This window comes from Terrapene carolina, unplaced genomic scaffold (assembly GCF_002925995.2).
Source record: "Terrapene carolina triunguis isolate 2854851 unplaced genomic scaffold, T_m_triunguis-2.0 Scaffold58, whole genome shotgun sequence".
Classification (NCBI taxonomy): domain Eukaryota; kingdom Metazoa; phylum Chordata; order Testudines; family Emydidae; genus Terrapene; species Terrapene triunguis.
This window is the reverse complement of record NW_020664409.1, coordinates 48,709,548-48,734,177: the sequence shown is the minus strand read 5'-3', so window position 1 is coordinate 48,734,177 and position 24,630 is coordinate 48,709,548. Positions and strand designations below refer to the sequence as shown.

At 42.1% G+C, this 24,630-nt stretch overlaps 1 protein-coding gene across 1 annotated transcript in view; it reads left to right on the top strand.

Annotated features, from left to right (window-relative positions):
* LOC112108160 (transmembrane protein 68-like) overlaps nucleotides 1-24,630 on the top strand; it is a 112,195-nt gene that overhangs the window by 14,364 nt on the left and 73,201 nt on the right. The window contains exons 2-5 of the mRNA XM_026647340.1: nucleotides 7,724-7,888; nucleotides 14,848-15,041; nucleotides 18,182-18,242; nucleotides 18,707-18,846. Coding sequence (XP_026503125.1) covers nucleotides 7,724-7,888; nucleotides 14,848-15,041; nucleotides 18,182-18,242; nucleotides 18,707-18,846 — 560 coding nt within the window. The remainder of the gene's footprint in view (nucleotides 1-7,723; nucleotides 7,889-14,847; nucleotides 15,042-18,181; nucleotides 18,243-18,706; nucleotides 18,847-24,630) is intronic.

The following is a 24,630-nucleotide window of genomic DNA, read 5'->3' as shown; positions in this document are numbered from 1 at the left end:
AGTGCGTAGCTCGGTTCCAGGTTATGGCAGAACTGAAGAAGAAGATGGGATTCAAGAGGTGTGCTTCATGCCTCACTGTCTTCCCCGTGTCTGATGACCACATGTGGGTACCTCAAGTGCCTGGGAGAGGGCTGCTCTCTTTCTAGGTGTTCTATTTGCCAGACTTTTAGACTTAGAGTCTGCAAGGACAGACAGGCTCAATTACAGCTCCCTCTTCTCATCCCTCTGGATCTGGACAAGTGTTGGATCCAGGGTCCAAGAGGCCAGTCTTGACTCCTGTGGCTTACAGTAAGTCAAAACAGTTGAAGTGCTCCAGGAATTGGAGCCCCATGAGGTCCAGATTTGGTTCCCACTGCTACCTCTGAAGCTACCTATGTCAGAACTGAGGGCCACGTGGTTGGCTTCAGCAGTCTTGCATCCAGAGAAAAAGTGGAGGGATAAGATGGCCACTCTCAGCTGTGGTGTATCTCATGCATCAGACTTCTTGGATCCATCCAATTCCAACAGAGCCTTCACGGCTTCGAAATCCTGGTTGGTTCCAGTCTTTTCTTCAGAAACTAGCAGGATGGATTTGAGTCTTGTATTGGATGTGATGCTGTCCATGTCTTTGGCTCCGGCTGTTACAGTTACAAGCAAAAGAGGCCTAAGGACAAATCAGCCACTGTTAGCAGTGCCAGATTCCATGCCTCGGATTTATCAGATCCAGCCAATATGACAGAACTGCTACAATTCTAAAATCTAGATCTTCACCTTCAGCTCTGGCAATTAGGATGATAGATTGTATCCTGCGTTGGATCTGGTGCCATCTAAGTCTTTGGCTTTGGCCAAAATTCCAGTTTCGGTTCCAGCTCCATCTTTGGTTCTGAAGCATGCTGTGATGGTGATAGCTGAAGTTCACTGTTTAGCTTCTGATTGTTCCTTGGGTAAGCGTCACTGGTTTTGAGATCTGCTACTTCATCTGAAAGAAAGAAAAGAACAGAGGACATTGTTACTCTTTCCCCAGAATGTGGTTAAGGACTTAGGGCTTCCTTTGATGCCGCAGACACTGCTGCTAGAATATTGACTCCTGCTATGAGGAGACGTGCTTGGCTTTGCTGCTCTTCTCTGGCCCTGGATACCAGACTTAAACTAGAGGATCTGTCCTTCAAAGGGGATGATCTTCTCAGAGAAAAGACAGATGAGTTGCTGGAATAGCTAAAGGAGGCAAGATCAACAGCCCATTTTCTGGGCTCGATTTCTTCTGACAAGAGGAGACCTTCCACTCCTTCTTTTTGTTATCGGAGGCAATTCTGTCCCAAGTCGTCTTCATCTTATTTTTTGCCTAATCTAAGATGTCAGTAGTATCACTAATTGACATCCTTCCAGAGCCAACATAAGAAGAGGTTATTTAAGTCAAGTCCTATATCTAAGCAACCTGCTGCCTTCATGACATCTTTGTCTCGAAACACTGGACCTCAGATTTGATCGCACGATTGTTGGAATTATTTTTTAGGCAGCATATTATAACACTAATTTAACCATAAATTCCTTTATTAAATTCAGAGGCCAAATGGTATTGATACAATTGCTCTAAACATGCCTAAAAAGCCTAAATAATAAGCAATTTACTACATTTAAACAGTAACAACATTTATAAGCACTTAATCAAGATACTTACAAATGGGCTAAACTCAGGGGTGCTTAGATCCATATTGGTTGGCTTCAGTGTGGTCAGGCAGGTATTGGCAATGAACCTTTTAAGAGTTTACTTTTTTATATCCTTTCACAAACAAGGGATGTCATTGCTAATTACTGACTTCAGCTAAAATCCAGTTTGAGAGAGTTCACCCTTATTTCCAGTTTTAATTCAGATAAGATTTACAATTTCCTTTCTCCCCAAGGCCTTTCTTCCCTATATCATCCCTTTCTTCTTGCTGACCAACAGGTTTTTTTCTACTGCACCTGGGTTCACATTGGCCCTAATTTTTGAGAGAACACTGCTGTGTGGGGTGGAAGGTCCATGCTGGCTCCTTCTGAGACAGATTCTCTTTCTTATTTAAAACCATCTGCAATCACCCCTATTGGTCAGAAGCCTCCTTATTAGAAAATTCCCTTTATTTCATTAGTTATTCTTTGAACCCTACTTCATTCTGTCTGGCCTTATAACTAATTATTTTCAAGGCCTTTCTTTTACATGCAAATTAGGGCCCTTCTTTACAACACGTTCCCTTAACCAAACTTAAGCTGACTTGAATTTTATATATATTCTACAGTGATTGAGTGATTGTGGCACAACCAGGAGCCTTGGAGCTCTCCTCATCAGAGTGTAGGGATGTGGATTATGCCCCAGTTGGGCTTCATGGACCCCAGTCCCAGCTGCTATCTGTGAGCTGCGAGGTGGAGGACTGGAGTGAGATAACTCCCAGGACTCCTGGTTTCAATACCAGTGGAGCCTGACACTGGTGCAGAAAAAGGATGGGGGGTTCCATCCAATTTTTGATGTAAGAATCAAATTAACAAATACATTCAGAAGATTTGGTTCTGCATGTTAACTTTGGCTTCCATAATCCCTTCAGGTTCAGTTATCAATTTGTTCACAATTCTCGATTTAAAGAACACGTAATTTCATATATTGATTCATCACATTTGTTGCAAATACCTTCTTTTCATATCCATCAGAGAATTAATTTGCTGATATCTTTCCAAAAGCCACATTCTAATAAGGAGGAATTTATTTTATTTACATACTTTGGATGTGAGAAGGGCCCTTGCTCATTAGCTAGATCGAACTAAAAGTTTTTGAAAATCATGTATTATTTGTGTCTTATTCTAAGAATCATATGGGTTTTATGGTTTCTTCTCAGATTATTGCTAGATGAATTAAACAATGTATTGTTGAATGTTACATATTAGCAGAAATTCCTGTACCTACTTCAGTACAATCACATTCTACTAGAGCTGTTGCAACTTCTTTTGCTTGCCATAAGCAGGTCCCTGTTGCTGAAATGTGAAGAGTTGCAACCTGGAATTCTGTACACACTTTTTCTCCAGGCATTATGCTCTGGATTTGGTCACTAGGACTGACGCTACATTCGGGAGAGTGCTGCTTCAGTCACTGTTCAGTGGGGACTCTGTTCATGCCTACGGACTATTATCAGCACTGCTTGTAAATCGAAACCATAAGTGGGAATATAGTAGAAATAGAATAGGTTCCAAAAAGGACACTGCAGATGATGAGCCATGGAAAAGCTTGATGAAAGATTAAAATTATTAAGACTATATAGTTTAGAGAGAAACTATTGAACAGTAAAAATAAGGTAAATCATGTGCTTCTAGTTACATTTTCACCATAATACAAGAAGGGAGACACAAATGAAATTAAAAGCAACAAATTTAAAATGATAAAGAAAAAATATTTTTGCAATGCATCATGAAACTGGGGAACTAAGTGCCACAGTGTATTATGAAGGCAAAGAGGATTAGACAGTCTTATCTGAATAAATATATCCACAATTCTATGCTGCTGAAAATGTGTTAAGCATATAAACTCATGTGCTTCAGTACACAAGCCAACTTTTAACTCTGTGGTTCTCCAGATATGTTTTTTCGTAATGGTTCATTGTGGAGGTTTAGAGATCTTCTGCTGATCACTGTTAGAAACAGGATACTGAACTAGATGGACCATTGGTTTAATCCCATGTGGCATTTTCTATGTTACCACTTTCCAGCAGCTCCACTCTTGGGATTAAATTGTGCAAAAGGCTTGTGCAGGCCTTCCAAGGTGAATTTCCCACTATGGGCACTGACATAAATGGGGCTTCTTATGTTGACTTCAAAGGCTATTGCATTAGGCCCCATGTGTGCAAAATTGTCCTAGGATTCATAATTTAGGAATAATGATCAGCCTAATGCAGCTATACTTCATGTTGCATCAAGAAAAATAATTAGGATAAACTAAAGGATGTAAAAGAAAATCATTAGGTTTAGTTGTAAAAGTAGATTATTGGGGAAAATTTAGCCACTTCAGAGTATGGACAAGTATGATTTCAGGCTTCTAATGTGGAAAATACAATATAACTGTTCATGACTGTACTTTGTACTAAATCAAAAAAGATTATAGTAGTGAAAGCTAACAGGGAAACAATACCATAGGTTCTTTCTGATGGAGTAGATTTGATAAGCAATTTCCATGACAGCTCATTTTATTGCAACTGATCAGGATTAGAATCTGAGCCATCAACTGCATCGCCCTCAGTGACTGAAATTTATCATGTTAAACCCTGATCTACCAAAAGCATTTTCCCATCTATCCTCTCTGGCTCTGAGTGAAGAAGGCCAGATTCTAACTTGATGGGTTTTCTGTGTACATCACACTTGAATAGGCACAAGTGACCAATGAGATTACTGAATTTTTGAAAGCCATTTGAGACTTTGATCTCAAGCCTCTTCTTAGCTTTTCATTCTCACATTGCTTTGCAGCGAATAGACTGTGCAAATGCTGAGCTCTTCCCCAGTGTTCCAGACCTCCTCCAGTGTATTTTCCTAAGGCCTCTGCAGTCATGAGAAGGTTTAGAGGAAAACTATGGCCCTTCACATATCTCTGATTGTCACTGATCTCTGAGCTGTCATCCACCAATCTGAAGCTGGAGGAAATAACCCAGCATCTCCAAAGCCAATACTTGAGCTGGTGCATTGTTAGGTCAAGTTGAACAGTTAAAGATAGTTAATAGGACATGGTATGTTTCAGTTCACTAGGCCTTTCTTTGTATTTCCAGCCCTATAGTCATTCTAATTATGCAGTGATTTTTCTATTGTTTTATTACTGTTCTAGTCTTTGACATCCTTTCAGTGAACATTGGCTTCATGGTTCTATTTTGTTTTTGGGGTTTGTTTTTACTAATGATTTCACTTTTGAGTTCTAGATATATTTTTCCGCACTTTAGATTTTCCTTGAGTGCAATTTTTTTTTTATCCCATCCATGTGCCTCTCATCGAGGTTTGAATTGTTTTTAGTTTTTAGAGCTTTAGCATACATAAGTCTGGAAAACTAGCAGAAGGCTTATTCATTTGAATTGATGCTCAACATTCTGTAGTTTCATTGGTTGCTAATAACTATCTGTGATGTTCCCCTCTGGTGTTATCGGGACCGGTGATCTGCTAGGTCACTCCAATCCTTGACTCTGGGAACCAGCCTTACCCTGCTCTGCTGTGAGAACCCCCCACTCCTGGGCTGTTCATGCACTGCCTCTAGCATGTGAGCTGCTCCTTGGATTGTGCAACTGAATGACACTAGCCAATATCTCCGGTCCCAGACACAACCCTAGGAACCTCCGTCTTGCAGTGTCTAGTTATGCCCACTGGACACTGCAAGCTTATATGAGTTTGTCAATTTAACAAAGAAATTGATATGTACCAGGCTTGTTATCCCAAGGGGAGTTTCTGACATGCTTCAAACCAAACGCACTGCTTCAGGTAGAATAAACAAACATTTATTAACTATGAAGATAGATTTTAAGTGATTATAAGTCAAAGCATAACAAGTCAGATTTGGTCAAATGAAATAAAAGCAACACTTTCAATGTCTTTACAAACTTAGATGTGTCTCACCACAGGCTGACTGGTTGCTCTTCAGCCAGGTTCTCCCCTTCAATCAGCGCTTCAGTCGCTTGGTGTGGTGTCTGTAGATTTAGGTGGAAGAGAGAGAGAGAGAGCATGGCAAACTTCTCTCCCTTTTATCCTGTTCTTTCTTCTCTCTTGGCTTTGTCCCCTCCCCCTTCAGAGTCAGGTGAGCATTACCTCATCGCAGTCCCATACTGACCAAAGAAAGGGGGGGTGTGTGACTCACTCGAACAGATCCTTTTGTTGCTGCCCAGGCCAGCGTCCTTTGTTCCTGTGAGGCTGGACTAGGTTTGTCTCATACCTGCCCTGATGAGGTGTGAACTGCCTCTCTGCTCTTGGAGAGTTTTTGCCTGGGCTTATTTTAAGCCACGAGGATACATTTTCAGCCTCATAATTATATAGATGAAATTATAACCTATAACATTACTGTAACAATTACTATAACAACAATGCTTAGTGCATCATGAGCCTTCCGAAGACACCCAACATGACAAACTTTGCATTGGATACCACACAATCATTTTACAAGAATGAACATGGGAGTGCTGGGTGTCCCCCCGAGGTACAGAGCGTCACACTATCCAAGTGTGGCATGAACAAAAAGCCCATCAAGTTAGAGAATAGCCTGGATCTTTAGTTGAATACTGTGATGGACTGTACGCTTGTATTTACACTATTATAATAATCTTTTCACAAAGTATGCCTTCTGAGGTATCATTTGAAAACTCATAATCTGATGGTCATTATTGTCCTGGCAAAATATGTGTGGTAACATTGTATGTAAAGTTATAAGATTCCACTGTATGATGGTACTAAAACATGTTCCAAGACTGGGGAGTGGTAAAACCAGTTCCTCAGAACAAAGGTTAAGCTAATGCATCAGCCAGGTATAAACAAGGTCAATGGGCCATTACCTGATAAGTGGCTATTCACAGGCAGGAAAAAGGTCATGGGCAGAAAATGTACATTTTAGCAAAGGTTCCTGTGTACACAGTTTTCCCGGCACCATGCTCCCAGGTAGAAATACTTCTCAAGTGGAGGACAGGCCGATAAAAAAGAAGGGGGCAGACACCCCACAGGACCCCACCCAACCTCTTCTCTCATTCTCTGTCCATCAATTCAGTGCACTAGAAGGAAAAAAGGAAACAGCCATTACACAGAAGAAGGGGTCCTGGCCTTAGGAGTTTGGTCAGTAAGACTGTTGAGAACATGTGGTAAGAATAACTTTGCTTTGAATTTAACATAGTTTGTTAAATTAGGAACTATTTGCATTTTAATTTTCTTCTAACCATTTCTGACTTTTATGCCTTATTCCTTGTATTCACTTAAAATCTCTCTCTTTGTAGTTAATAAACTTGTTTTATTTAAACTAGTGTGTTTGAATTGAAGTGTTTGGGAAACTCCACTTGAGATAACAAGATTTGTGCATATCATTTCTGTTAATAGAATGATGGACTATCTATAAACCTGTATTGTCCAGAGAAGGGCTGGGCAGTAGAAGACATACATTTCTGGGGAAAATCTGGGACTGGGAGTATGCTGGCATCACCCTGCAGCATAATTCAGGCTGGTAAAAGCCTAGGTGTGACTGGCAGGCTGCAAGTGCACACAGACATAGCTGGGAGTGACTTACATGCTGGAGGCTGTTTGTGAGCAGTCCTGATGGGAAGCTACAGCCGCAAAGCAGTGTAAAGGGCACACCAGGCAGGCGTGGAACAGCTACTCACCAGTCTAGATTGTACTCTGGGTATGTCACAAATGCCATTTACAGGTAAGAATTTTTTCCTTGATTTCTGACTCCTTTTCGATTATGGTCACAATTACAAAAATAAGAACAATGACTCAAGACTGCACCAATACTTTAGGCCTCTGTGGGCTGACATATGGTTCAGTGATGCAGGAAATCAAGAATAAGGCTGCCATTTTCTCACTGCATTTTGACTATCAAGTGAAATGTTTGACTATCAGAACCAAGAGTTAATTGTTATGCTAAAACTTACTCCTGGTACAGCTTCCTCACATATCATCAAGAGTTTCCACAACTCTAGTAAGGAGTTTATGTTATATTACAGGTTGACTGGTATAAAGCTAGTATTGAAACTATTGTACTTTGTACTCTTGACAGGTTATGAGCTTCATGGTATTGAAAAAATTCCGGAAGGACCAGGGCTTATAGTTTATTACCATGGAGCCATTCCTCTAGATTACTGCTACTTTATCAGTAATCTTTATATACAGACGGGAAGACTTTGTTACTCAGCAGTTGATCGCTTCTTTGCTATGTTACCAGGTAAAGTATTTTTATTGTAAATAAGAGAGTTAGTAATATTTTGAATTCTGAGATATTAATTCATACCATTTTAGAGATACATACATTATAACAAATATTAAGACTTAAACAAAATGCTTTCCAGGTATGCACTACAGAAAATAGTATAATTTCAAGCATTTGAGAAACTCTGTGGTCTTTTGAATTTCATTATAGCTAAAGGTTTCTAGATTTCAAGAAACTTTGCATGTAGGTTTAACATAAAAATGAACTATGTTCTTTCTGTTCTCTTTTTATTGGTATGATTGACTGTTATAAATTGGAAGAAGGCAACATTTAACGAGTTTTATTATTAGCTCTTTTAGAGCCAATCCTAAAATATAAACTATTCTAACAAACTTATTTTCTCAGTGTGGTAAATTGCTCCATTGTTCTTAAATAGAAATCCTATGTCATTGTTAAGGTTGTCATTAGGAACCAGTAACTTGCATTACACAAGCACATTTGGACTCGGAAGGCAAAATCTATCCTTGATGTAATTCCATTGAAGTTAATGAAGTTGTACCAAGGGTGAATTTTGCCTATAGTCTTTGTATGTAGTCTTCCAGCACGTTTTCTTTAATAATTTTGTTTTCCTGGCTTCTTCCAATTGATGTTCTGAAAATGAAGATTGGTTACTTGTAACTGAGATTCTTCAAGATGGACTCTGCATATTCACAGTCATGGGATGTGTGATAAATAGGGTAATCTCCTGAAATATCCTGGATGAACTTTACTGAATCAAGTTTTAAAATCTTTGGAACCTATTGTATGAAATGAATTATTTATGTATCCTCACGGGGCAGGGATTGCGTGTATTTCCATGGCAAGGGTAAATATAGCTCCCCCCAGAACTACAAACGATATGGGGTGATTAGTCAAAGTCACACAGGTTCCAAAATCTCTAGAGAAGCACCAGCCACTGGCGAGGTTTGCCTAAACTAGTTCAAACTGGATTCTTCAGGGACCAAGAGACAAAGGAAGGGTTTTTGGTTAAATGGTCTGGTGGTAAACTGATTCAGGGCCTTCTTTCTGATCCAGCAGTCGGACAGGATCTGTGGTCCACGGAAGGTCCCAATCCTTAGGGAAGGGTTGGAAGGACTTTGGCCTACTTAGGCCCCAAAAGTCTGGGTTCCTGTTCTGAGCAAAGGGTGTCATGAATTTGAAACCATAGGAAAACCCGTGTGGGGTTTGAAGGATTGCTGCTGCCAGAGCCCTTGGAGTGATCTCTAGTAAGCTTATTAGCACGCATGTAGGTCTTTGTGTTGTTTTTAACGTGTTTTCTCTGTATTGCTTTTGTGTTAAGACTAAAACAGGCTTGTTTAAAAAGAGATGTTTGGTAGATTAATAGTGGTAATTACACTGTTAACCATCTCTGAAGAGAAGGCAAAACAAGCCTGCTTAGGCAGTCTGTGTTTTGTCAGGGGTGGTTCAGCCCTGGAAATAGCCTGATCAGAAAGGAGAGAGATGCATGTCTCCACCCAATGCTCAATCCAAAGGCAATGGCTGGGGAGCCAGAAGCTCGAGAGTGGGTGCCCTTGCTGGACCACTGAGGGGATATACAGGTGCCCTGAACTGTGACATATATGATGGCTCTGTGTGTGTGTGATCTGTATCAGTGTGAATTGCAAAGTTTCCACAGCAGTGGAAGTAAGTATCCTAGAAAGGAGAAGAACAGAGAAAAGTCTCAATCTTTTTGCGAAAGTCTTTGTGAAAAGAGACAGGGGAAGATGAATTATGAACAGCTGAGGAGACCTTGGCTGGTTGAGGTGTGCACAGAAAGGCAGCTCAGCATTGAGGACCTGATGAAAACACAGTTAGTAGGTTTGCTGTATTCTAATGAACAGAAGAGGAATAATGGTCCAGGTCTGCAGGGAATTTCCAGCCCACTGACAGAGGGTACAGCTGGCAGGGTAAATCTTGGAGCCAGCTCCTTGGAGGAAAGCAGGAAAGTGGCTGGCAGAGGCACTACCTCTTTTCTATGCAGTCTGAGTGCATCACTGCAACTGGGATCAGAGACGGATCTACAAGTAGATCAGGAGAATCTTCAGCTGGAAAGGGACAAACTGCATCTGGAAATGCAGCAGCTAGCGGACCGGGAACAAGAGAGAGAAGACCAGGAGAAACAGCATAAGTATAAGAGAGAAGAAAAGGAGAAGTAGTACCAGCATGAGGAGAGAAAGAAAGACAAACTGCTTCAAAGTCCTTATCCAGTAGGTCAGGGGCGGGCAAACTTTTTGGCCTGAGGGCCACATCGGGTTTTCGAAATTGCATGTAGGGCCGGTTAGGGGAGGCTGTGCCTCCCCAAACAGCCAGGTGTGGCATAGCCCCCCCGGGAGTCCTGCCCCATCCACCCCCCCCCTGCTCTCTGTCCCCGACTGCCCCCCGTCGTCCCATCCAACCCCCCCTCACATTCCTGATTGCTTCCCCGGGACCCCTGCCCCCATTCAACCTCCCCGTTCCCCGCCCTCTGACTGCCCCGCCCCCTGACCACCACCCCGAACTCCCCTGCCCTCTATCCAACCTCCTCGTACCCTTACCGCACTGCCTGGAGCACCGGTGACTGGCGGCGCTACAGCCACACCTCCCAGAGCACCAGGACAGGCAGCTGCGCTGCCCAGCTGGAGCCAGCCACACCATCGCACAGCACAGAGCACCGGGTCAGGTCGTGGCTCTGCAACTGCGCTGCTGCCCAGAGCATTGCACTGGCGGCGCAGTGAGCTGAGGCTGCGGGGGAGGGGAAACAGTAGGGGAGGGGCCGGGTGCTAGCCTCCCGGGCCAGGAGCTCAGGGGCCGGGCAGGCGGGTCCCGCGGACCGTAATTTCCCCACCTCTGCAGTAGGTAGAACTAGTCCTCAGGTCCTGGTAGGTGGTATAGACTCCAAATTACTTCCTCATTTTAAGGAAGGGGATGACATAGATGTGTTTCCAAATGCTTTGGAAAGGGGTTGTGAATTGATAGGTCTCAAAATATAATTGTTAACAGGGATTGTCATTGAGTGGGTGTATTTCCAGTGGGGTCCCAGAGGGATCGGTTCTTGGTCCTATACTATTTAACATGTTTATCAGTGACCTGGGAGAAAACATAAAATCATCCGTGATTAAGTTTGCAGATGACACAAATTGGGGGAGTAGTAAATAATGAAGAGGACAGGTCACTGATTGAGAGCAATGAGGACCACTTCATAAACTGGGCAGAAGCAAACAATATGTGTTTTAATACAGCTTAATGTAAATGTATACCTCTAGGAACAAAGAACATCGGCTGTACTGACAGGATGGGATACTCCATCCTGGAAAGCAGTGACTCTGAAAAAGATTTGGGGGTCATGGTGGATCATCTGCTGAACATGACCTCCCAGGGTGATGCTCTGGCCAAAAGGACTAATGCGATCCTTGGATGAATAAGCGGGAATGTCGAGTAGGAGTAGAGAGGCTATTTTACCTCTGTATTTGGCACTGCTGTTACCGCTGCTGGAGTACTGTGTCCAGTTCTGGTGCTCACAATTCAAGAAGGATGTTGATAAATCAGAGAGGGTTCAGAGAAGAGACACAAGAATGATTAAAGGATTAGACAACATGCCTTATAGTGAGAGACTCACAGCTCAATCTATTTAACTTAACAAAGAGAAGGTTAAGAGGTAACTTGATTATAGTCAATAAGTACCTAGATTGGGAACAAATATTTAATATTGAGCTCTTCAGTCTAGCAGAGAGGGGTATAATACGATCCAATAGCTGGAAGATGAAACTAGACAAATTCACACTGGAGATAAGGTGTACATTTTTAACAATGAAGATAATTAACCATTAGAGAAATTTACCAAGTGTTGCGATGGAGTTTCCATCACTGACAATTTTCATATCAAGATTGGGTGTTTTTCTATAATATATCCTCTAGGAATTATTTTGGAGAAGTTTAGTGGTCTGTGACAGCTTGCGACCCCCCCCCCTCCCAAGGGGTCCCGACCCCCAGTTTGACAACCCCTGCTCTAGCAATTATTTTGGGGAAGTTATTGGCCTGGATTTGAATGTCTTGTATCTGAATATGTTCCTCCTCTTCAGACAAAGTGTTTGCTGTCACAGAAGGCAATTGAGGGTGATAATTACCTTCCATAGTCAGGTCTGAGAATCTCCGATTCAGAAAAGGTAGTTGTAGTGAGAGGGGCGTGGCCTCCCTCTGAGACTAATGGGGATAAACCACTCTCCATCCCATGGTGGGCAGAGCTAGGTAAGCCACACCCACCCCGCAGGAAGCAGAGGGACAGTACAGGAAGCTTAAAAGGTGGGTCCTGCAGCTCAGTTGCACGAGAGCCGGAAAAGGAAGTAGACGTTGCTTTCCTGCTGCCGAGCCCCATGCCTGAGATGGAGCTCTGCTGTGCTGAGGATGTACCAGGACCCGGTGGAGCTATTGGGACTGCCGTTGGCTGTGTACCCAGGGAAGATACAGGAATCCCAGGAGATAGAGGTACATGCCAAAGGGGTAGTAGGAAGTAGCAGAGGGATACCAGATGATAGTCCAGTTTTGTTGGCAGAATTCAGGTCAGTGTGTTTCAGACGGATCCCCGCTGACCCAGTGGCAGAACCATCCGCCACTGTTAGGACCCTGGGCTAGGACCTGGTGGAGTAGGGTGGGCCTGGGTCCACCTACCCCATGCGGCTGCCTCACCCTGGGGTGGCCGTCTACCTACTTTAGGCCAAGAGGCCAGTGTTTTCTCCCTATCCTCCTGAGCCTGAGGGTAGGCAATAGACTACTTAGTGCTCTTCCCTGCCCAGAGGGTCAGAGCCTTATAGATTGCTTCTTGCTCTGCCCCGTCCCGACGGCTAGAGCCCTGCTAATTCCCCATTGAGCCTTGCCTTTATAGATAAGTGGTAGTGTGGGGTGCGTGGCATCCCTCCAAGACTGATGGGGAGCGATGGCCACAGACCCCTACAGTAGTTATAGACATCCTTTATGTGGTCTCTTGAGTTACAAGTAATACGTGTAATATGGAGCCAACCAACAGAGTCAAAACAGTCAATGCCGTTCTGGCCAGGATTCAGTCACTGGATCTGATTAATACCCTTGACCATAATGCTGAAAGGATTTAGGGTTCTGATATTTCTTGTTACCATCAGGCAGTCGAGAAGGGCATGATGGTATCTGCTGATAGCTATTCCGATCTTGTATCCGATGGTGAGCATAGAGGTGACTGTGGTGGACCTCGTAGAACTGATCATAGAAATAATACATTCAGAGACTTGAAAGGTGTCTTGAGGGGCAGAACCAGTGGTGAAAATAGCCGTTCCTCTCTTCTCTTCTTATCCTCTGGAGGTAAAGAAGGGAGCATTGGAGAAGAGCTCCTCTTATTTGCTGTTGATAACGTGATTTTAGTCAATTAGGTAATAAAGTGCCATCGCTGGTAAAATGTGGGTCTGGCTAGAGAATCTTGCCTGTATGCTCGGGGTTCTACTGATCGCCATATTTGGGGTCGGGAAGGAATTTTCCTCCAGGGTAGATTGGCAGAGGCCCTGGAGGTTTTTCGCCTTCCTCCGCAGCATTGGGCAGGGGTCGCAAGCTGGAGGATTCTCTGCGACTTGAAGTCTTTAAATCACGATCTGGAGACTTCAACAGCTGAGTTAAGGGAAAGTGGGTGGGTCAGCTTTTGTGGCCTGCATAATGCGGGAGGTCAGACTAGATGACCACAATGGTCCCTTCTGACCTTTAAGTCTATGAGTCTATCTTTTGCTGGATCCAAGACTGATGAGGACTCAAGCAGGATGGATCTGAGCCATTACTGTGGGATAATGAGTAGGGAGGTGGATTCAGAATGTTGCACAAGAGCAGTTCTCACTGGCTGTGGTTGCACTCCCTAAATCGCAGGTTTAAGAGTCAAAAGTATTGGGAACCTGGTTATGCACTGTTTCTGAATGGTTTCATACCTGTGTCTTAGCTCTGCTCACAGAACTTCCATGTGCCATAGATAAAGTTCTCATTCTCGAAATGGTTCTGCTAGCAGAGGCCATTTCCAAAGCACATTTATCTCATCTTGATTCAGATCCACAGACTTGGAGACCTTCTTAGCCACATTCTTCCCTGTTTTTGAAGGTAGCACAGCAGAGGCTGCTGGAGTTGAAGGTACCATCAGAATGGATGGAGGTCCATAAGGTTTCTATTTATCCTGACCCAGAGGATGTTCTCTGCCTGTCCTCTGTATCTGATGTCTTTTCAGCTTCTGTGTTAGCTGGCTCTCCTTCTTAGCTCTTGGAGTACACATGACAGAGATTGAGCACTTCGATGAAGGGCATCCCTTGCCAAAGGAAGTAAGGCATTCAGAATATGCATCTGATGTGGAAAACACCTCCAGACAGGAGACATGTTTGAATCCAGGTTTCCTCTTCAGAGCCACCATTTGAATTATTTATTAAAATTCTTACGTTAAAACTAAACTGCCCTAACTGACTACACTATAAATTAACTCCTATCCTTAGCTCCACCTGAAGAACTATGCAAGGGGTTTTAGCATCTGTACCAAATGTCCGGAGAGGTGGCTGTGGATCACCATGCCCCTTTTATAGCCTGGCCCCTAGACTGTTCCGGAACCAGGGAAAGGAAGGGCAGGAAGGGATACGTGAGCTCTCCAATGGGCACTGCTAGTTATTATGGCTGGAACTCTGCCACACTTGGAAAGTGCAAGTACATTTCCATGCTACTGTGGGTTGAAGCTGTAACCGCTAATTATATCTGAGTATTTATACCGGATTTATTACTGGTGACTATGACATCTCCAGTTTTATCAGATATGTAATATGTAGACGCACTTAAAAAATGCTGAAGGGGTGGGTGGGCGTGTGTGTGTTGGAGAGTTTTTGATTGGGTTTTATTTGCAATATGTGTAAGTAATAATTATGTAATGAGGTCTAATGTACCATATTGATCTCTACTGGTTATGTTTATTGCAGGAATAGAACTGCTTTTTAACCTGTTCCCTGCAGTGCATAGTGGAAGAGACGAAAGTGTTGAAATTCTGAAGAAAGGCAACTTATTGGGTGTCTCACCAGGTGGAAGTCGAGAAGCATTCTTTAGTGATGAAAACTACAACCTCCTTTGGGGTAATCGCAAAGGCTTTGCTCAAGTGGCCATAGATGCAAAAGTGGTGAGTGGTTTCTTGTGTGTGTATATAAATATGTTTAACCCACTGATCATTGTGTGTTACATGCCCGTCTCTGCGCCCAAGCCACAAAACATGAGTCTATTACAGCTGCTAGCTACAGAGACTAGCTCTTTAACTGAAGCTTTCAATACTCATGCTTTTCACTCTGGAAGGAGGCAAGCAGCAGGCCAGGGGGTGAGGAGGCGAGCACCGGGCCAGGGGTTGAGGAGGCGAGTGGCGGACCGGGTGCCGAGCAAGGAGGGGGCCAGGCCTGGAGTCGAGTAGGAGTGGGGCCGAGGGTGGAGTGTGTGTGGGGCCGAGGGTAGAAGAGGCAGGATAGGCAGCTAGCATTCCCCAGGGGAAACTTCAGCCACCACCCATGATTTTGCTGTGGTGCTGGGAATACCTTTACAAGACCTGAATAAGAGCTCTATGTAGCTCAAAAGCTTCTCTCTCTCACCAACAGAAGCTGGTCCAATGAAAGATATTACCTCACCCTCCTTGTCTCCCCAGTGGAATAAAACAGTTTTTGTTAATCTTCCCTTAGGTCTGGTCTACACTACAGACTTACATTAGTATAACTGTGTTGCTCAGGGGTGTGAAAAATCCATCGTAACTCCCAATGTAGACAGTGCTTTGTCAGCAGGAGAGCCTCTCCCGTAAACATAGCTACTGCCTCTTGGGCAGGTGAATTAACTACACTGTCTCCCATCAGCATAGAGTGTCTTTATTAAAGCACTATTGTGGTACAGCTGGCTTCACCAATGCAGCATTTCAATTGTTGACTTGTCCTTAGATCCTTACCCACATGTCAAAGGTATTTTGTGATAGGGGTCTTTAATTGGATCCTTGAACTAAAGATAGCTTAACTATTTTAAAAAAGAAGTAGGGAAATAGGAAAAAAAAAATACCTAAAAGCTAGCACTGAACTGCAATTAATGATGGTATAGTGCAAGCTACATTCTCGAGAGAGATTATAATTTTACTCAAATAGTCTGTATTCATGCTCCAGAACAGAGTTTATGTATACATACCATAAGAGCGAGTGTGTGTGTCTGTGTATAAAAATATGATGAATAAAGTTGGTATTGACAATATTGTATCAAAGCATGCCCTTGTGTGGGCTGTTGTAGAAGCAGTAGAGATCTCCAATTTTGAGAATTCTTGTTTTTCCATCTCAAAAATTTAAAGGGTTAGTACTAACATTTTTTTAGTGGAGGGGACTAAAATAATAATGTCTTAAAGGCCCACTTTTAATTAATTTCTCATTTTATAAATTATCAGATTGGGTTTTCTGAGTCTTCAAGTCAATCTTTAGTCACAATTACATGCTGTAAATTTGGGAGTTCTTCATACAAAGCAAACAGGTTGAATCCTTGCTTTAAGTGGAAAACTGAGTAGATGCCCTACTGTCTGTGTCTCCATAATATAGATTCTATCATACCCCTATAAGCCTGTTGTTCCTGAAATTACTGCCACATAAGTAGTGCAGTGTGATAGGAGACTTAGAAAATATAATTTGGCATTACCTGAAAATACAGAATTATTGACAGAAAATTATAAATGATACCAAAAACATTAATGGACTGAGAAATGGTAAGTTCTCCCTGCAGGAGGCACATTTAGGAATAAACAATAGCAACTTAAATGGAAAATCTCAAAACTTTTCTTAAAAATTTTGGCCCAGATCTTGGGCTGTATCTGATCTGTGCTCAGTGCATCTCAACATGGGAGGTGCAAAAGTAGATTTGTCATCTTTGCACTCTCCTGACCCTGGGGCTACTGGGCCTCAGTGTTGGTGACGCTTTGAGGATGCTCTATTTTAAGTAGGCTGCCCTTGGCCTCAAGGGACCATAATGGCAACCATGGATCTCCAGGGTGTAGACACCCCCTAGTCATGCTTCCTTTTCCCCAGCTACTCCTCCTCCCCCATGCTGGGGGTTGGAGAAGAAGGTGTAATGAGAGCTGCTCTGATGTCTCTGGGTCACTTCATAGGCAGAGGAACTCCACATGTGGCTGGTTAAGCCAGCTTTAGGAAGAACTGGTGCAAAAGAGGATTGGGCCTGTTCTTTCTAGCAGGCAAATATACTATAGTAAGAACATGGAAGTTATGAGTCTCTCCCCACTTTCTAGTGTCTGGTTATGCAGCATAGGACATGTGATGGAAATGGAAGCAAAGTTCTATACCATGCCATGTACATTGTTGGCACTCGATCTATAATGACAATAATGAAGACACTGTCACAACATAAGATTTAGGAATAGGGTGACCAGCCAGCAAATGTGAAAAATCAGGACTGGGTGGGGGGTAATAGGAGCCTATATAAGAAAAAGACCCAAAAAATCAGGCATGTCCCTATAAAATTGGGACATCTGGTCACCCTATTTAGGAAGAACCTCTGCTGTGACATGATGTGACCTATACTAGCTCAATATGTGCGTCAGAGAGACAATAATCTGTATCATATTTGAGGGGAAATAATTTTCTGAGAAATTACAGTTTCTTAAAACTATTTAGTATTAAAGGCATTAGAAAGGAAACATTCAGTTGCGCATGATCATCCTTTCTTGTCCCCTTCCCCAAGATTTGCAGGTGTTTCATAGTAAAAATGGGACTCTTACATTGCATAGTCTGTTTTCTATAGGACTTTTGCAAGATTTTGTTACCAAAATAATATATGTCTGGATGATGATGATGATGATGATGATTATTATTATTATCTTGTCTAACTCACTAGTACTCTGACTTCTTAGGCACTGAAAAAAATTGCTGAACAAACTCATGAAACTGATAATTCTGATATCTGTGGAATTATTTTTTCTGCTTCTAAATGTTATCCTGTCAGTGTTCTTTTGGTGTTCATCGTGATAACAGCAACATGTGAGGGAGGTTCTAAGAACCCTCAGAAAATGGAGCCTCACCTGGTACATAACTAGCTGTAGTTTTTCCTGACAAACATGCGACTCCTTTTGAGTTTCTAGTCATGATAACTTATCAGTTTCATTTTGATTTAATAGGATGGTAAAGTGGACTATAACTCATGACATAGATGCAGAATGCCTCTCTACAGAGATGATGAAATATTTAAAACAAAAACTGAGGCTGAACTTAGTCTTACCACTTCTTTTTCCTCATTTCTTAGCCCATCATCCCTTTGTTTACACAGAATATTCGGGAAGGATATAGGACATTTGGAAAAATAGGTATGATTTACTTTATATGCATCTTTTGAAATTCTTGGAGTTTTCTTTTATTTATATTTTCAAAATCAACTGTTTCTGGGAAATACTAGTCTTGTGAATTTCTTTCGAATCTTTTTTTCTCTTTTAACTCTAGTAACTGTTTCTTTGTCATGTAAACTGAAGTGCACATGGGTTATCTAATCTGAATATGCATTTATTGGACTAAGCATTAATTGTTCTCTACATGGTGACCCATTTAACCTGATAATGAATACGCAGGAGGTAATGTAAGAGTAGATAATTATTTTCCAGAGTATGTGGCCTGCATATTGTTTGACCTACTTTATGTAGCCTTTCATCAAACACCCATATCATTTAAAATGTTTTAGTTGCAGTCCAGACACCATTGTGATTCAGGGACACTGCTGACTTCTAAGGTTCTCTCTCAAAATGTAAACCTCCCCTCCCCTTTTTCTAATTCACAGGGTTTTTTAGGTGGCTCTATGAACATTCTCGATTGCTATTCATTCCTGCATATGGAGGGTTCCCAGTCAAACTTCGCACATATGTTGGAGATCCCATTCCATATGATCCAAATATAACAGCTACGGAACTAGTTGAAAAGGTAAGTTGGCTCTTGGTATCTTGATTATAATACTTCTCATTTTATTTTGATCTGAGTGAAAATACTACTTAGGTTCCAATATCAGATCCCAGTCCAAACACATCTATAGTCATCTGAGCTGTGCCACTTCTGAAAGACTGTGGGTCTGAATGACCCAGGAGAGACTCATCAAGTTAGCATGAAGTTCTTCTTGGAGATCCAAAGGGGAGAGGAGAAAAGGATCTACTGCTGCAAACTGTGGAACACAAACTTCCTATCTCTAACCACCTGCTTTTATTCCTATTAGACTCCTCACCTATGCTCTGCCACATACAGTTCCTCATCTCCAAATAGGAACAGCACTACTGTGTGGTCAGGGATAGGTAGACAACCTCAGCAGAGTGGTTTTATTTTTGTGATGATATAAAAAATGCCTGGCAATGCTTTGGGGAATGAGAAGGGACATAGTTAATATGTGATTTATTTTTTTGGTTGCAAGTGATTAAATTTGGAGGTCAGATACAGTTCCCTCACTGCACTTTCTTGACTAGTAGCTTATTCAGGAAGTCGTTTAGGGCAAACATTAAGCATGACCTCCTCAGCAATACTATAGGAGTTTTTAATGGTCCATGGCTGCCAAGTCTCTTCTTTAACAGCTTAGACAATGAGTGTAGAAATCTGAAAAGAACAGTGCTCCTGTATTCTTCCCTCCCAGACTTTGCCTCTTCCAGCCCCCACCCCCGCCCAAATTATAATCAATACAATAGGGAAGAAAAGACTTACTCTGTTGGGTTGTCTGGAATCTGGAAACTATGTGGCAACTGTATTAATGCAAGGAGGAAGTGTAGAATAGCTATATAGGCATTCCACAGCCATCATAGCTTCCCTATAGCCTACACCCCAAACCACAGATTACCTTGCAAAGGTTTTGTCCGCTTAGCTTCATCAGAGGCAGGTCCTTATCCACAAGGCAGCAGTGGTGTTGTTTCAGGATGTCTTGCATCATAGCTCCTTGCCCTCGGGCAGCTTCTGTAATCTTTTTCTGCGGGGGCTAGAAGGACTGTACAATTATTGCCTCTTTCCTCATTTTTTTTTAATCCTTTTCTATTTTGTGATATCTCTTGATTCTATAGTGATAAGTGAAGCATAAATGCTTACATGGTTAGAAGATGGTTGAGGAACTGCACAAAGCAGTTTCTAAAACTGACTTCCTGAAGGAGCAAAATACCTTTTCTGCTCCCAGGTTCCACTCATTTGGATCTGGGAATACAGGAGCAGTTAGATTCCCCCACCAGTATAAACATGATTTCAGACACTTACAAGTTCAGAGAAGCATTTGTTTTCCCTTAGATTCAGATCATCAACGTCCTGTCTCTCCTTCCCCCTCACCACCACCACAGAGGGGAAGGGCATCCTTAGTGTACAATGGGTAAAGCCAAGGACAAGGGAAAAACATATATTTTGCCCTTTTAAAAATTTCCAAACAAAAAATCATCTAATCATCACCTTGTTCTGTCCTGTAAGATAGATGCAGAGGCCAAAGAGAAGTCCACAAAGGAAAGGGTGACTTCTTTTCAAAGGAACAAGGGGAAAGGGTAGAAGCCTTACTCAGGCAAAATGACAAATCAGCCCCTGGACTTTAGGACGTTTCCATGTTCTCCTCCTATATTTGCTTGGTAAAGGGGCACTCCTGCAGAAAGCTGAAGCGGCAGGGTTTCAGTGGTCTCCTCTTTGATGACAGTGGGATTGCAAAGTGTATCTGAGGGCATAATTTGACCTGGAAAATCTTTCAGTAATGAAGATGCCCGAGAAAGGGACAGAGCTGGACTCTAAATCCAGGAGTTTGCAGACGTGACTGTTAGTGAAACATCATGCCATTTGTGAGGTGCGATTACTATTTATCCCAGATTAAGTTGTCCTGTGAATTTAAATTGCTGATGAATAGCTGACAGTGCTATTTGATAAATATCACTTTGAACACACAAGATCATGCAGGCTCCTATTATTTGTAATACTTTAACTTTGAGCAGAGGCAGGGGAATATCTTAAAGGTTCTCTGAAGAGCAAAGGCAACTATTTGTTTTGCCCTCTACTGATCCCTCCTGACTTGGAGGGATTACCTCATCATTTTTTCCCAAAGACATCTTTCTGTGGCTGTTAAGTTTATTTTGCAATAGAAACGACAATTTTCTATAGTCTTCACTTCCCTGTCTTTGGAGACTAGTGATGTCTCACGAGGCTATATCCTAAACTGAACTCTTCAAACACAAACACAATCCCTATTTATGTTTAAGAAAAAATCTAGCCTTTGTTTGATTTATGGGGGAGAGGAACAGAGAGAATAACAATTTTTGGGTAGTCTTGGGGACTGTTTGGGGGGGAAACAGATTTAGCTCAGGATATCACTTAAGGCTGCAATACTAATTTAATCTTCCAGTGATTTTATTAAAGTTCTCCTGTAAAGAATGGAAAAGTCTATTTCTAACAAAAAATACATGGAAATAAAATCCTTGAGGCTGCTTTATTTACTTATCCTAAAGGAGCAATGTGTCAGGGCAATGCTCTGTTCGCATCCTCTGCTGCCCCAGAAACTGGTCACACCCACTTTCTTTGAGTTCAATCTGTATTTTATTACATACCCTTCTCCCAACACCAGTACAGTGCAACATCAGTTTTTAATTCCTACAGTTTTTAGTCCCTCTTTACCAGGACCCTAGGAAATGAGCTCTCCCTGTTTTGGGAGCTGTTTCAGTCTGGCTCAGTCTTCCCCTCTTGTAACACTTCCTTTCTGGTTTATCAGGTTAGCCAACTGAGGCCTAATTAGTTCCTTGCCTCCCCAGCATAGCTTTCTGATTAGCTACTTGCTCAATCAGCCATCACTGGGAAACTAATTCAGGCTACAGTGATCAGAGTGCTGACCCACCTGTCAGGCCTCAGCGCTCTGTCATAAGAAACTAATAGCAGAAAGGTTTCACTTTGCAGGTCATCTTGAAATATGTAAACTCAGAGGCAGTTTCTCTTGATTTTCCACTAAAAAAAAAATTAAGAAAATATATTAATACAACATGAAATTAAAGACCCAAAAATCAGGAAAAGGTTAATGTTTTCACAGTGATTGGGGGAGATCTTCCAAGAGATGAAAGTGAATTAGATGCCAGTTCCCATTGACTTGCATTGACTGCCCTTTGTGCATTTTGAAAGTCTGCCCCTGAACCTGTACTATTATTATAGTCAATCCTACTCTTCGGCCTCTTAAACAGTAAATACCTCGCAGAGCCCTTCAAAATGTGTAACAAGGACCCACACTCCAGTCACTTTTTCCCTTGCATGGACACATACAAAATAGGGACAAGGTGGGTGAGGTAATATCTTTTATTGGACCAACCTCTGCTGGTGAAAGAGAAACTTTTGAACTACACACAGCTCTTTTTCAGGTCTGGGAAAGGTACTCAGGGTGTCACTGCCTAATAGAAGGTGGAGCAGATTGTTAAGCATAAGAAGTTAACATATGTTGCAAGAGACTGTTCAAGATGCGGTGGACAATTACCACATCTGCAGTCTTAGGACAAAGGAGAGTTAGTGGATCATAGATTGTGGGAATGAGACATAAAACCAGCATCTCTATTGAGTCCACAATTTTTAGTGTCTAGCAAGGTTATGAATTTAAGCTCCCAGTCTCATCTTTTGAAGATGTTATGCAGGTTTTTCTTTGATTACAAGGACAGAGAGGTCAGATATGGAGTTGAGCATTTCAGGAAAAGTGTTCACCCATGGGTGATAGGGTGTTTTTATCTTTTATTATTGGGACCAACGCAGTCACAACAACACTACATTCAAGATATATAGATGTACATCTGCAAATGATAAATGTAATGAGACAGATCCTCAGCTGGCATGAATTGGCTGAGGTTCTGGCCTTACTGGAGCACTGTGGGGGTTAATGCTACTATCAGAAATGTTTTTCTTTTCCTGACTCCCATACATTTAAATAATTTAGAAAATCTTGGCCAATATATGTGCCTAATCTTAGGCTCACTAATCCATAGTTAGGTGCCTAAATAAATAGTCTGATTTTTTCCACTAGTGTTGAGCACTCAAGAGCTCCCATTGACTTCTTTAACTAAAACATTTTTTTGATGCTGAGGGGAAACTGTAGTATCAGTTTGGGTGGAATAAGTGGGCCCAGAGAACAGGAGGTGTTAACATGATTATTGTTGTACAATATGAACCATTTTAAACAAGCAACAGAGAGTCCTGGGGCACCTTTAAGACTAACAGATGTATTGGAGCATAAGCTTTCGTGGGTGAATGCCCACTTCATCATTCACCCACAAAAGCTTATGCTCCAATACATCTGTTAGTCTTAAAGGTGCCACAGGACTCTTTTGCTTTTTACAGCTCCAGACTAACACGGCTACCCCTCTGATTTTAAACAAGGTTTGGGGTCTTGAGTACAGAGACCTTAGGCTGCTTAGTTATTGTGGCAAACACACGAGAAAACTCATGGCAAAGGCTGAAATGTATTGACTGAGATACACGAAAGGAAAAGAATCAAAACAAGGCAAAAAGCATTGAAATTAAGTGATTATGCAAAACAAACAATTCCTTTTTCAGAGATAGAGGATATGGGTTAGAGTCTCTTGCTCTGTCAAGCAGCCCATCTTGGTGAGGAAGAATTATTTTTGATGTTCAATTTGAGTCCTGCTTTTGACAAAAAGAGACAGAGGAGAAGAGATGGAATAGTAAAAGTTGGCGGAAATAGGGCTTTTGTTCATGTACTCAGGATACAAAGAGGCTAGTCAGCGATATCATCTGATTTGGTCTGTTCAGGTCCCTTACCTCTGCCAGTTCTTCCCTGACGGGCAGAGCTGGATGGACCGTCTCACCTTGTTATGTTTGGTCCATGTGGTGCTTTTGGTCTCCAGATTAGGCAGAAAGCTGAGACAGACAGACCGAGAGAGAGAGAGAGAGGGGACAGTAGGTAGATGGTGAGGGACAGGAAGGGACACATGAGAGAGGAGGACATTGTTGGACCTCATATCAAGTTGGGGTCCTTACTGGGGCAGTGATGAGGGTTAGGCACAGGGCTGTCCTTAGGATTTATGGTGCCCTATGCAGTATTATTAAACTGGTGCCTCTTGGCCCGACGGCAGCCCGGGGGGGGAGGGATGAGGCAGAAAAAGGATACTGAAGGGAGACAGGGATGGACAGAAAGGACAGGAAGACTTTGGAAGCCGTTTTTTGTACTATAGTAATTAAAATTAAAGTGTGTATTTTAGATAAGGGTGGTCCTTTGAAGGATTTATTTAAAAAACTATATGTCTGAAGATCCAAGCATTTAAGGCTGAAGATGAATATTCAGCTAGTGCATCTAAAAATCTGTGTAAGGATTTTTAGAGATGTCATTTTATCATCTTCAGCAACACACTAATTAAATATTTTTAAAGCAAATATTAAACTAAGGTCCCGTAGACTAACATGTTCTGAGTAAATATTACAGTAATACACAACTGTTTTTGTCAGTACATTCAGAAACTGACAGTATATACGTGTCAAGTATCAGGAGGTAGCCGTGTTAGTCTGTATCTACAAAAACAACAAGGAGTCTGGTGGCACCTTAAAGACTAACAGATTTATTTGGGCATAAGCTTTCGTGAGCATCCGAAGATGTGAGGTTTTTACTCACGAAAGCTTATGCCCAAATAAATCTGTTAGTCTTTAAGGTGCCACCAGACTCCTTGTTGTTTTAGTATATACGTGGGGGTTGGCAAATGCCTGTTAAATGGCTTCATTACCACTTGAATG